Source organism: Pelobates fuscus, chromosome 4 (assembly GCF_036172605.1).
Source record: "Pelobates fuscus isolate aPelFus1 chromosome 4, aPelFus1.pri, whole genome shotgun sequence".
NCBI classification, from domain to species: domain Eukaryota; kingdom Metazoa; phylum Chordata; class Amphibia; order Anura; family Pelobatidae; genus Pelobates; species Pelobates fuscus.
The window spans coordinates 82,108,532-82,123,084 of record NC_086320.1 but is presented as its reverse complement, the minus strand read 5'-3'; the positions used below and the strand labels follow the sequence as shown (position 1 = coordinate 82,123,084).

At 36.1% G+C, this 14,553-nt stretch overlaps 1 protein-coding gene across 1 annotated transcript in view; it reads left to right on the top strand.

Moving 5' to 3' along the window:
• Nucleotides 1–11,775, top strand: part of C4H8orf34 (chromosome 4 C8orf34 homolog) — a 182,241-nt gene extending 170,466 nt beyond the window's left edge. Inside the window, exons 11-14 of the mRNA XM_063451341.1 lie at nt 2,536–2,656; nt 4,854–5,356; nt 9,517–9,610; nt 11,237–11,775. Of these exons, the coding sequence (XP_063307411.1) occupies nt 2,536–2,656; nt 4,854–5,356; nt 9,517–9,610; nt 11,237–11,244 (726 nt within the window). The 3' untranslated portion in view covers nt 11,245–11,775. The remainder of the gene's footprint in view (nt 1–2,535; nt 2,657–4,853; nt 5,357–9,516; nt 9,611–11,236) is intronic.
• Nucleotides 11,776–14,553: the final 2,778 nt, after the last annotated feature.

Below are 14,553 nucleotides of genomic sequence, written 5' to 3'. Positions count from 1 at the left end.
ATTGGCAATGTGCACTGGAACAGTTCTGCAGAGCACACACTGTAGGCCTGAGACACCCGCTTGAAGACAAGTAACTGCTATTCAATCTATAACAGTGAAAAATACATTTTGGTTTTAAAAGCACGCTATAGAGACACCAGATATGATTGGCAATGTGCACTGGAACAGTTCTGCAGAGCACACGCTGAAGGAAGGACTGACAGAGCCGCTTGAAGACAAGTAACTGCTATTCAATCTATAACAGTGAAAAACAAATTTTGGTTTTAAAAGCACGCTATAGAGACACCAGATATGATTGGCAATGTGCACTGGAACAGTTCTGCAGAGCACACGCTGAAGGAAGGACTGACAGAGCCGCTTGAAGACAAGTAACTGCTATTCAATCTATAACAGTGAAAAACAAATTTTGGTTTTAAAAGCACGCTATAGAGACACCAAATATGATTGGCAACTGTCAAAGCACGCTGGCAGGGTTGTGCAGGGCACACGCTGAAGGAAGGCCTGACAGAGCCGCTTGAAGGACACTGACTGTCTGCTATTAGCTTACACTGGAAACCTTTTTTCTTTGTAAAAGCACGCTAAAGAGACACCAGATATGATTGGCAACTGTCAAAGCACGCTGGCACAGGTCTGCAGAGCACACGCTGAAGTAGGCCTGACACCCAGACGCTTGCAGACAACTAACTGATCTTCTATTACAGTGAAAAAAAATGATTTCTTTAAAATCTAAAGCTTAAGCTATTGTTAAAACAGATATGAGTGGTGGCACTGACTGTGCAAATGGGCAAGGCATCCAACCTGACACAGAAGCTGGCAGGCAGGCAACTGCTCTTCTATTACAGTGAAAACAAATTATTTATTTTAAATCTAAAGCTTAACCAATTGTTAAAACAGATATGAGTGGTGGCACTGGGCAAGTAGGCACAGTATCCAATGTGAACCTCACACAGAAGCTGGCAGGCAGGCACCTGTAATTACATTACACAGGAAAAAAAAAAAAAGCAGCCTGATGTTATAGCCCTAAAAAGGGCTTTTTGGGGTGCTGTCCTTACAGCAGAGATCAGATGAGTCCTTCAGGATTGTAGTGGACACTGAATACCCTAGCCTAGCTATCAATTTCCCTATCTAATCAGCAGCAGCTAAACTTTCCCTCCTCTCACTAAGCATGCATCTTCCGAATGAATCGAAAATGGATGCTGGGAGGGAGGTTGGAGGGTGTGGAAGGGAGGGAGTGCTGCTGATTGGCTGGAATGTGTCTGCTGACCGAGAGGCACAGGGTCAAAGTTTGCCCAATGATGACGAATAGGGGGCGGATCGAACTGCGCATGTGTCCGCCCGCTGCGGCGAACGCGAACACGCTAATTTCGCCGGGAACTGTTCGCCGGCGGACAGTTCGGTACATCACTACAGAGGACCTTTAAATGATGTTCCCCTTCTCCTCCTCCCCTTCCCCGCCCCCTCCTGCTGCACTGTACAGGAGCCTGTATGATTTCAAAAATCCAGAGCTGTTATTTTTTTTTTTTATGCACATTTCTAAAAATGTACAAAAACAACTCATTTGAACCCCTTAATGACACATGACATGTGTGACATGTCATGATTCCCTTTTATTCCAGAAGTTTGGTCCTTAAGGGGTTAAACCATTTCTGAGATTTATGAGTTTTTATTACAGTGAAGAATGGGTTTCCAAGCTAATCCCATGCACATAATTTGGTACTCTGTCTAAAAAGTTTAGGAACCCATAATCTGGGGGATATAGGTTATGTGTCTGCACCACACTTCAGTAAACTCAATATTCTGTATAATCCCCTTTATTCTCCAACGTAGTTGCACTATCGTGATGTTAACTAGAATTCAATTGTGCAACTCAAAAATCCAGACATACCCTTCACCTTTCTATTTGTAGATCCGTTTCTGAGCTGCGAGCCTACTTCCGATGTCTCGATGTCCTTCAGACAACGACCTTGTATATTTTGTTCTTGATTACAAAATGAAAATAGTTGCGTAAACTTCTCTCTTAGAACTTCCCAGAGGTGGAACAACCTTACAGAATTCTTTATACCTTGCACAAGTTTAAATTCCTCGATAACTGACACATATGGGCATTATAAAAAATGTACAACTATTGCTGTCAAAAAGGTTTAATTGTCTTGTATATCTTTTATGCTTGTTTATCATGAACAATGTATTGTATATGCTTTAAAGAATATAAAATAGACAGAAAATAATTCATAATGATAAAAAGCATATTGTCATCATACTTGGGTGTGCATGGATACAATACCTCTAGTGGGCCTTTAGCTTGGTGAAGATTCTAAGCATTATAGTCTGATAGCAACCAAAGATTCTAATGTGTCCATGTCCTGTTTTAACATGATGCCTTCTTAAAAGTGCTTAGAACAGTAGGCACACCAAGTAGGAAACAGCCAATTCCAGAAAGCTCTGTGCACAGGGAACGTGTAATTATGTCTTTCCTATTTCAATTTTGAACTTGTTTGTAAAAGAACATTCTCTTACTTTTTTGAACTTCTTTAGCGTCAACCAGTCTGGGATTCAGAAGCTTTGTCTGCCAGAAGTGGAGGTTCCCAGAGCCAGAAACTCCTGAAAGAGGCATTAACCGCAAAAGAACTGCAGAGCATGGAAAAGCATCTTGCTGGTATGTGCTGAAAGTGACCTTTTTTTGTATCCTAGTATCGGAATGTTCACCAATCTGTCATCGGACAGAAAGCAAAATAACACAACCAGGTGCTAAGTGTCACGTCTTACTCCTCATGCTATAGCATCTTGTCATTGTTATCTGTAGCTGAAATACATTATATTACCATATTGACTGTTTATTTTAGAAAACATTTTTATTTTCGCATACACTTTACATAAAAATTATTCTAATTTATTTATAAAAAGAAACATAGCTTAAATATAATTTTTTACCTAAAAATCACAATGTAATTTTACTAAAGATCTCTTTTACTTTCAATGATACTTTACATGATAAGAAAACAAGCAAATTAATATCTGTCTGCAGCAACTTTCAGAAAGTTAAACTTTTTCGGCTACTAATATGCTGTTTCTGTCTCTGTACTCCCTCTAAGCCAACACTTTTATTAGAGGAAGCTAGGCATCACCAAAAATATATCTATAATGGGGAGCTCTGTATTATGGGACGAGTATATCATTGAAGGGTTCTGGAGACATCAGAAACTAGGAGACACGCTGAGATATCTACATGACTTTTTGTCTGTCTTCTGTGATTTATTTTATTTAATGGAACACTCTGGGCATTTAGATGAAGTTGTTATGGTGCCTAAAGGTCCTGTGCACTGCATGACCTTAAGGAGTTAAAAAGGTTTACAAATAGTTTACCCACGAATTGCTCCCAACAGTAAAAGTCCTCCAGATCCTCTACCTATTCCTTTGCCCATGGCTTCAATTCCTTGCACTAGGCACCAATAATAGGCTTCATGCATCAGCTGATGCTAAACATTTTAACTCCTTAGCTCCATTGAAGATCCAGCACCCAGGACCTCCCAGCACAATAACCACTTAGTTGAGATATGGTGCCTAAAGGGTTCCTTTCCAGTTTGATCTAAAGCATCTTAAGTAAGTATCCTTCTCCGGCTCCAGATGTGGCTATAGGCACCAGGATTTGTCCTTTTAAAGAGGCACTGAAACCACTACCATAATAATAGCCAGTTATAGTGCTTAGAGTACCCCTTTAACAAAACATCTTCTCTACTAGTTCTCTCAGTCCCATCTATAGCATCTCTAGCTACTGCATGATCAATAGAGAGAGCAGATATGTGCCGAGAGTAATAATAGTTACAATGACTGAAGCAACCAGAGACTGGTAGAGCTTCTAAACAATTTCAACCCATGGTCATGTCCATCATGGTTTATTATGCTTTGTAATTTAATGTGAATGTATGATAAATATTGTCAAATTGTGAATTTTGTCAAAATACAAATAACCGGATGCTCATGCAATCACTGAAATGCATATTTTTTATAAATGCACACACGTTTACCTTCAGAGAGAGAGAGAGAGAGAGAGAGAGTGTGTGTCTGTCTGTCTGTCTGTCTGTCTGTCTCAAGTCCTACACTACTTGCCTCTGTAAGCTTACAGCATCCATGGTACACTCACCAGGGGTAAATATGTATTTATAATTGTGATGGTGAACACTGGCAGAAAAGGATATTTATGATATATGTTCAATTCTCTGAAATGTAAAATTCACACATTTCTGCATGCATCACGGGTAGAGATGTCCCGAACAGTTCACCGGGAACTGTTCGCCGGCGAACATAGCTTGTTTGCGGTCGCCGCGGCGGGCGAACATTTGCAATGTTCGGTCCGCCCCCTATTCATCATCATTGAGTAAACTTTGACCCTGTACCTCACAGTCAGCAGACACATTCCAGCCAATCAGCAGCAGACCCCCCCTCCCAGACCCTCCCACCTCCATGACGAATAGGGGGCGGACCGAACATTGCATATGTGCGCCCGCCGCGGCAACCGCAAACAAGCTATGTTTGCCGGCGAACAGTTCCCGGCGAACTGTTCGGGACATCTTTAATCATGGGTAATGCTGTATTTTAAAAATGTTTCAACTGCTCAGGTTATAACCAGTACTGCTATGTATGCGTGGCTGCAATCAGCTGGTGATAAGCATTACATCTTTAAGCAACTCCAAAAAAACATTGTTCCTCGCTGGCTTTCTCACAAGCAACACAGTCGTAGAGAGCCTTCATTGGCTCCTTACATTAGGATTGGGAACATTCTGATTAGCTACATTGCTTTCCTTGCAGAAATAATACACAAGCCCTTTACTAAATGTTCTGATTTCTTGTTTTAGATATTGAAAAGGACTTGGCACTTATGGCTGAAGCGAGCATGTCAAAGAGCCCCAACAACCAGCAAGGTGGTGCAGTTACTAGTGATCAGCAAGCAGTGTACCAGATGTCTCAACTACAGAAATCTAGAACACAATTGCCAAATCAAACCACGAAAAGCCTACAACTTCATCTTCAAGAGAACAAATCACCACCTCAGTCAAACAGTAGGGGAAAGGCTTCAAGTCTGCCAAATAGTAGGCCTCAAACTCCAAATTCACAGTCAAATAAGCTTCAAAACCCGCTAACACCACTCGGTAGACCTGTAACTCCAAACAGCTTGCTGTCTCGACCACTGACTCCTAGTAACCATGGAAACAAGGATATGCTCTTCGCTGGGCAAAGGAATCGATCTGCACCTGTTAAGGGTCAGGTTGGATGGACAGCTAGCCCGCTATCAGGAGTTCAGGCTCAAGTAGCGATGGAAACACTAGGATATGCTTCTCAGAAAACTAGTGTCTCAGAAGTAAGAATATTTTAATTGAAAAAGATGATAGATTAATTTTAGAAATGTATTGTTTTCAAGCTTGAGAACAAGTCGGTTAATGAACACTGGAGATTTGATCCTCTAATGCTTTAAATGCCTTTAAGTGAAAATATCAACAACACAGTAGTTCTGTAAGCAAATAACAGCAAAAAAGTATAATTTGGGGAGAGATCTGTAATTGCCTATAGGTGTTGTGTGGTTAATGTATAGGCCAGGGATAGGCGACCTTTTAGTAGTACTGCACCAAAACACGATCTTGAAGTCCTTTGGTGTGCCGGTCCTATTTTTTAAATTGAGTTGCTTGTGTTATTTATGGGTACTGCAGTTGCTTTGTGTAATGGATTCCCTATACTCCAGCTGAGTATATCCGCTGTAGTTCTCCCAAATCCCCAGTGAAGCAGTGATTATAGCTCCCAAATCCAAAAACATCAGCCTAGACTTTGTGAAGGGTAGAAACGAATGTGTGTAATCATGGCCAAATGGCCCACTTATACACAGTAAAACACACCCAAAACACTCCCACAAAATGTCCACAAATTCCTGTGTCAGAGTGACTTGGCATAAAAACATAAAATATCAAAATACATAAAAAATACATACAAAACAAATAGGAACCCCCACAAATGATATATCGTTAAATAGCCCTGATCTGAGCGCCCAAGTTCTCTAAATAGCACTCGGATCCATGCAGTGTAGGGGAAACGCCATTGTGTGAAAGTCCTGACCGGCCGCATACATGGTCCTATGCCCAAAACAGTTCCAGGGCATTTGGTGCTTTTGCCGGTCACTTCTGGGAGCTCCTGTGGCCACAATACAGGGTGCTCTGGCTGGCTCCTATGTAGCATTTGTTCCCCTTAGTTTTGGGCACCTTCCCTCCAAAAAGCGCTCTCCTGGCGGATTTCAAAGTGGTTCAAACCCGCGAACCAAGTTGTCCGGAAACCACATGGTCACCTCGTTTAAGTCCCGCTGAGGTGACCGGTAACCCACAAAGCTCTCATGCCGAAATTAGTTCCATAGCTGGGATTATTCATGGGTTTGGTTTACGCAAAGGGCCGCCAGAGAACCAGCTTTTGGTTCCAATCACATGAAGGGAAAGTGCTGAACCAGTGGCACCCAGGGCACTAATGGTGGTTGGGGAGATGTAGCTCCTGAACAGAGTCTTTGTATATGGCCCATAGTCGGTGGGCAGGAGGCTAGCTTCTAAACTCTTCCATGAATTTCTTAATAAGATTAAAAGCTAATAATACCACTTTATGACACTGGTGGGCCATCTCAGGTTGCTGTTGATAGTCCTGTTTTTTTTAAATACTACTCCTTAATAATTTGACAAATAAATTAGGGGATAGCATCCACAGACTAATGGTAACATAATCACTACACAGAACTGCAAAGGTTATGGCCTTCACTTAATATTTTGGATAAACTTTTCAAATAATTTAAAATTTGTAGAAAAACATTTAAAATATGTTTTTCAAAATATTTTTATATATATATATATATATATATATATATATATGTGGTAAAACAAAAAGGAGGAAGAGTCTGCGCTAATTCAATTAAGCAGCAACCCTAAAAGGGAAATCACTCGGGAAACCCTTTATTGAAAACAAGAAAATGCAAGAATGGGGGTCAAGGGCTGCGCTTGAACAAAAGATGTAAAAAATATATAAAAATATATATAGATAAAATAAGCAATAATAGTAAAATCAAGTAAAGTTCATCCGGATGTATATAAAAAAAATATATATATATAATAAATATAAATTGAAACAGTCTCACTGGTGTGTAATGATACGGTAATAATCCTCAAGTGTTGCTCCGTCCGTATGGTAGGTAGTCCATATATGTGAAGATAAAAGAGAAAAGGAAAAGCTGCCAATGGTGAAATATTGTATGTCCAGATGTGGTATATATTCAAAGGAAATGTATTTCACTCACATTTGTTGGAGCTTTAGCCAGCTCTAGGAGAAAAGACACTTAGTGGTTTGATCCCCACTATCGGATGTACTTAGATGGTTGGTCCGTCTATCCGGCTTGGAATTCCTGTAGTGTAGGCTAGGACCTACTCAGATATGCGTTGTTCTTTAGTGCTGGGGAGATAGGTCCGTCTTTCCGGTATTGGATGGTAGATGTCCACTGAATATATATAACAGCAAATAGTGCTCTCAGTGTGAACAACAAGATATTATATTTAAAAGAATTATACTTACAAGAATAGAGCAGACAGGTACTGCTCTATTGTCACAGCACTGGTGGAATTATCCCCACCTAAGGATTTATTTTGACGGGATACACTCTGAGTAAATAATAAAATAAAAAAATAGAAGGATAAAAATAATAATAAAACTATAGAATAGTAATATAAAAATTAAAATTAATAAAAATGCCAGGAGTAGAAAAAGTGTATAAAATACAATAAAAATAAGTATACAATTGGTCCTAGTATAAAAGGTAACCAAAAATAACTTTTATTGATTAAAATACACTTATTAAAACCATTTACGCTTTTCACCTTTGGGGTTTTCTCAAAATGGTAAAAGAACAGTACACCTGGCAAGGAACTAAATATATAAGTTTACAGAGGTTGAATATGGCGCCAAAATTTAAGTGCACCAATCACAAACAAGTATTAAAAACAAAACTTTCACAAACAAGTATTAAAAACAAAACTTAAAAGTTTTTGTTTTTAATACTTGTTTGTGATTGGTGCACTTAAATTTTGGGGCCATATTCAACCTCTGTAAACTTATATATTTAGTTCCTTGCCAGGTGTACTGTTCTTTTACCATTTTGAGAAAACCCCAAAGGTGAAACGCGTACATGGTTTTAATAAGTGTATTTTAATCAATAAAAGTTATTTTTGGTTACCTTTTATACTAGGACCAATTGTATACTTATTTTTATTGTGTTTTATACACTTTTTCTACTCCTGGCATTTTTATTAATTTTAATTTTTATATTACTATTCTATAGTTTTATTATTATTTTTATCCTTCTATTTTTTTATTTTATTATTTACCCGGAGTGTATCCCGTCAAAAGAAATCCTTAGGTGGGGATAATTCCACCAGTGCTGTGAAAATAGAGCAGTACCTGTCTGCTCTATTCTTGTAAGTATAATTCTTTTAAATATATTATCTTGTTGTTCACACTGAGAACACTATTTGCTGTTTTATATATATTCCGTGGACATCTACCATCCAATACCGGAAAGACGGACCTATCTCCCCAGCACTAAAGAACAACGCATATCTGAGTAGGTCCTAGCCTACACTACAGGAATTCCAAGCCGGATAGACGGACCAACCATCTAAGTACATCCGATAGTGGGGATCAAACCACTAAGTGTCTTTTCTCCTAGAGCTGGCTAAAGCTCCAACAAATGTGAGTGAAATACATTTCCTTTGAATATATACCACATCTGGACATACAATATTTCACCATTGGCAGCTTTTCCTTTTCTCTTTTATCTTCACATATATGGACTACCTACCATACGGACGGAGCAACACTTGAGGATTATTACTGTATCATTACACACCAGTGAGACTGTTTCAATTTATATTTATTATATATATATATATATTTTTTTTATATACATCCGGATGAACTTTACTTGATTTTACTATTATTGCTTATTTTATCTATATATTTTTATATATTTTTTACTTCTTTTGTTCAAGCGCAGCCCTTGACCCCCATTCTTGCATATATATATATATATATATATATATATATATATATATATATATATATATATATATATATATATATATATATATGTATATGTATGTAAAAAACAGATAACATTTGTATCTTGGACTAACAGAATTTTTTAATGACAAGCTTTCGGGAGAACCTTTCTCAAGTCTGAAGCGCACACACACATATATATATATATATATATATATATATATATATATATATATATATATATATATATATTATATTGCAAAAATATATAACAAATATCAAAAATATTGAAATAATTTGAATTCTATTAAATAATGTAAAAGTGTAACATATTAAATCATTGCAAAAGCTCGCCCAATAATATTACATCAAGCTCTATATTGCTTAGGATAAACCAGAACGTCAGATTGAATTGATAGTCTTGTCTGCTTTCTGTTTACTACTTAGGAAGAAGCCTTTGAACAGCTTCAAGGTTCCCGACAACCATGGACACTTCCAAGTGACACAGATAGCGAAAGTATAGAGGCAGAGAAGGAAAAATGTAAGTTTTCCCACTAATGTACATAGCCCTATTCATGCTTTTGCTATGAAAGGCTGAGCTGTGCAGTATATTGTAAATGGCGAGAAGCTTAATATTAACTCCACATTCTTAATAAACTATTTTATGCTTGTCTAAGCAACAATCTTTAGACTCAAAATAGTTAATCTTGGAGAACAGCACATACAGTTCCCTGACTTGTCTTCACAGAAGTGACAGCTCTTCATTCATGCACAGCAGTGACTTTTTCACTTTTTCACCATTTTTTTTAAAACCCAGTTGCATTTCTGTGTTTCTGCAACTCAGTTGCTGCATGCATACATGGTCAGCATTTTCTCTAGCAGTGACGTAAACACCCATATACTGTGTGTACACTACTGCTAAAATTAATTTATTTACATACTTACTGGGCTTTGTCTGCCAAGCATATAAATAAAAATAAAATCATTTTAAAATATAAAAAATTCTAAAATCATTTTAGCACATCATGCTGTTGTAATCAAAAGTATTCAACCCTCCATTAAATATCAGATATATTTTCAAAATGTATAGATTTTCAGCTGTTTCCAATGAACAAATCAAACAAAAGCAATTGGAATAGCTCAACACAACAAATGCTTCAGGTTGCTTTTTTTTTTGTCAAATTCAACTGAAAATGCAACTTAATGAGTTCTCCAGTCTCAAAATTATTCAATCACTTCATGGCAAGCATCTTTAGAGCTTAGTAGGGCACCCTTTTGCTGTTATGACCTGCTGCAAATGAGATGCATAGCCAGACATTAGCTTCTGGCAGCGCTCTTGAGGAATCTTAGCCAAATGCTCATGAGCAATAGCCTCCAGTTCAGTAATATTCTTGGGTTTGCGTACTTCAAACACCTTCTTCAAATCCCACCAAAGATTTTCTATGAGGTTCAAGTTAGCTGACTGTGATTGCCACTGTAGAATTTTCCAGGGTTTCTTCTACAACCAAACCTTGGTGGAACTTGTGGTATGCTTAGAATTATTGTCTTGTTAGAAGGTCCAATGACGCCCAAGCTCCAGCTTCCTCACAGACAGCATGAAAATTTCTCCTGAGATTTCCTGATACTCCAATGAACCCATCTTGCCTTCCACATGCTGCAGGTTTCCATTGCCAAAGGATGCAAAGCAGCCCCAGAGCATCATAGAATTACCACAATGCTTAACTGCAGAAGAATTTTTTAGCGTATGCTTCATTCTTTTTCTCCAGACATACCAGAAGTTTAGGAGGAGAAGTTTAAACAGTGTTTTCTGTGTGTAGGTTTCAGCAAAAAAATTGACCGTATAATGTAAAAACTCACCTTTGGAAACCCCAAATAGAGTTCAAATAAATAATTTTTTGTATTGTGAGTAATTTGTAAAATAGTCAATCTGCCCGATACGTGATTTAAAAAAAATATATATCTTCTAGTAGTCATCTGTTTTTCTAAACATATATTTTTCCTTGGCTACATATTTTAGAGAAAGAACTGCACCTGTACATATATTGGTGTGTAAACGATATATTTATGTATATGATATTCTTTTTATTATTATGATACCAAGTCTCTAGTTCAGCTTTCCTTTTTTATATTTGGCTCGTTCTGTAACTGCATATTATTTTTTACACAGGCTTGTGATATGACATGAATGAAAAATCATGGAAAGTGAAAAAGCAGTGGTGATGTAACCGGAAACTTGATTTTAACATTTTGACTTGGTCTTCAATAAAAAAGAAGAACAATTATTTTCAGATTGTGTTTAGTATTACATGCAATGGTCAATGTTCACAATGTAGAATGATTTGGTTTTACCCTGTGAGATTATTTCCTATAAATCTAAAATGTAATCCATCACTATACAATTTTATGAACCGCAATGGGACCAATGTTTGTTCTGACATTAAAAGAAACTACATACTAATGGGAGGTCAAAAAGTAAGCAGATTATGTTCTCATTACTTGATGGGTATAAACTGAAACTTTAACACTTTGTTCCACTGGTAGTCTCAGCTTTTCGTAATTTTCTAAAGGGATAGCATACCTTAAATACCATTTTCTATGTAGAATAATGATGCATTTTTGAATAATTAGAAGTCACTGGAAATATTTGCTTGTTTTCTTGCTGCTTACATCTGTAGATGACAAAAAAAAAAACTCACTTTTGAACATTATGGTTATATGCCATAATCCCACTTCTAAGTATCATCTGTTCTCTTCTTCTAGTGCATCTCTTTTGCATTGTGTTATTGGATGCCTTGCACTAATCTAATTTGTATCTTAGATATCAATTGTCTCAGCATATCTAAAATCAAAAATATGTAAAGAATGTATTTCTTTTATTTAGTTAGTAAAAATCACTCTATACATTGGCGTAGTGTACGTACACTTTATAATAGAGAAAAAGCAAACCAAACTAATGTGCAGGCAGTTTATCCTTTAAAATGTCATTATATTGATAGTTTTATATTGTATGACTTAGAGGCTACATGTCTTTACTTTGTTGAATGGAAGGGGCTGCTAGTATTTGTACCTTTGCATATTTCTGCATGTGTTATAATATATTAACAGGAAATTTCTCCTTGACTATATTAAATATTTTGTATTATAAACCTATTCAGTACATGCATAACACAGGGTAGCAGCAAAAAGATATAAACTGATTTTGTTATATAAATCTTGTTTTGCCTGATGGCATAATTAATTGCTGAAAGAAAATCCTTGTGTAAAACATCTCTAAAGAGTTGACTTTTACATGATGAAATGTTTTGTACCACATTTCTAATGTATTTATAAGGTGTATTTTTCTAGATATTATTGTTACAGCAAATTCTACAAATATGTCACCTTAAACAAGTGTAAAACATCTAAACACAGAGCAAGTGTATGCTTCTAGATAACCGAAAACAATGGACAAGTAGGATAAGAATAAAAACATAAAAAAGCAAAAAAGAACTAAGCATTTAAACTTACAATTATGTGTAACAGAAATATCAAAAGTACAGTTCTGCACAAAAGAAGACAATTATAAATATTGCAATAAAAAGCACTCTACAATACAACACAAAAATGAATACAAGGTCATTTAAAATCAATCATAAATATTTCAGAGTCCAGGGAGACATATTTGTTGGTGTTATTCTAAGCTTTTCTTTTAATTTTGGTTTCTCCTAAGTGCATCCAAATAGATAAACTCAAAAATATAGAAAAGTGACAAGGTAAACGAACCTGTATCAAAAGATAGCGAAGCATATTCATAAAACTCAGCTAATGAAAAAAAATATATAACATGTAGCCAAAGTTAAAACCACAAAAACAAACCACAAATAAATATTTTTTTAAAAAGTCCGTTGCTCCAAAGTAGATCTACAGCCACTGTTAACAAAATGGGAATCTTTTGGTGCAGAAAAAAAGAAAATGAAAAAAACAAACAAAAAACTCTATAGCAAGGTGCAACGACCTCATGAAACAGATTAGAAATAAAGAAAATGTTAAAAAAGCCAAAATCACCTTCACAAGACCATTTGCCTAAAGTAAGACTCAAGTGACCCTTAACCTTAGTATTGCCAAATCATATTAACCTCTGTATTTCCAAAAAGTTCTTGACTCTTGAATTTATTGTTAATGAAAGGAAATGTATTATATTGACTTAAATCTATTTCAAATTTCTGCCCAGTTCCATTTTGGACAATAAAAAATAAAATAAAACAATACATATAGAATAACAAATAAATTATATTACATAATTTTATTTTATATATTATTTCCAGGTAAAGGTTATGGAAGACACAATCGTGCCAATTTATATTTAGAAGTAGGGAATAGGTGCTGGATTTTTAAATGGTTTAATATGCTGTGCCAGGTAAGCCGGGCAGTGGGCACCACCTTAGCAGCAGAGAAGAATGTTCACATGCACTCTTATCACCAAAGAGACAGAGAATCATCTTGGTGCTATAAGTTGGGAGGGAAGATTGTGGAAATATGAATAATGCAAGAGCACTATTGGAACACCATTTCAATATTATGCTAATAATGTACGAAACTGGAGATGGAGGCCGAGGAGAAACTTCATATAGGACTTCTTTTGCGTCGTTAGGGCATATGGGAAACCAGTCTCAATTTGTTCTTTCCATCCCCATGGACTGAGAATTATGGCCCTTCACAGTAATTCCTTAAGAAAATAAATTCTCGTAGACCTTGATTTAATAAGGTTTCCAAATGATTCAATACTGTTAGAAAAGTTTCCAAGTAATTTATTTGCAAAACTCATCGTTAAAGTCTTTGGGAATTTTTGTAGATAAATCGTTTGGACATTTGTCATTCGAACATTCAACAGTATTGAATCATTTAAAAAGCTTATTTAATCGAGGCCATAGTTGGTAACTAATACCGTAATTGTCTGTATATTTGAATCCGTATTTCTAGTTAAAGCTTAAATAAGTTTGTGTAAAAGTTTTTAAATGGTAAATATTTTTCCAATGGTTTATTGGAACTTCCCATACATTTGGGGGTAATTAAAAATAAGGCTTCACAAAATTATTTTTTTTCAGCTAAGATGAGATACATGTAAAGGTATTTGTACCACAGTGGCCTGAAGTATTTATTGTTAATATTAACTTTTCTAAAATAAACAGAAACAGCAAATATGCATAGTGTGCACGCATATGATTGTTTTATCAGTGTTGATGGCAAATCATACTGGCATTTTCAAAACTGTCCGGATTATCAACCAGCTTTACATCTGCCGTGGTACACATTTTCTTATTGAGTACAAATATTATTTTGTATTTTAAATAATGTTGAGTAAATAAATAGTTTTTTGTATAAAGAAAATATACACTTCATCTATTCTAGTATCAGAAAAGAACAACACTTGCACATATAGGTTAGATTTAACTTCTTTGTGATGAGACTTTAACAAGTCACTTTCATTCACTAACCATGTTTTGT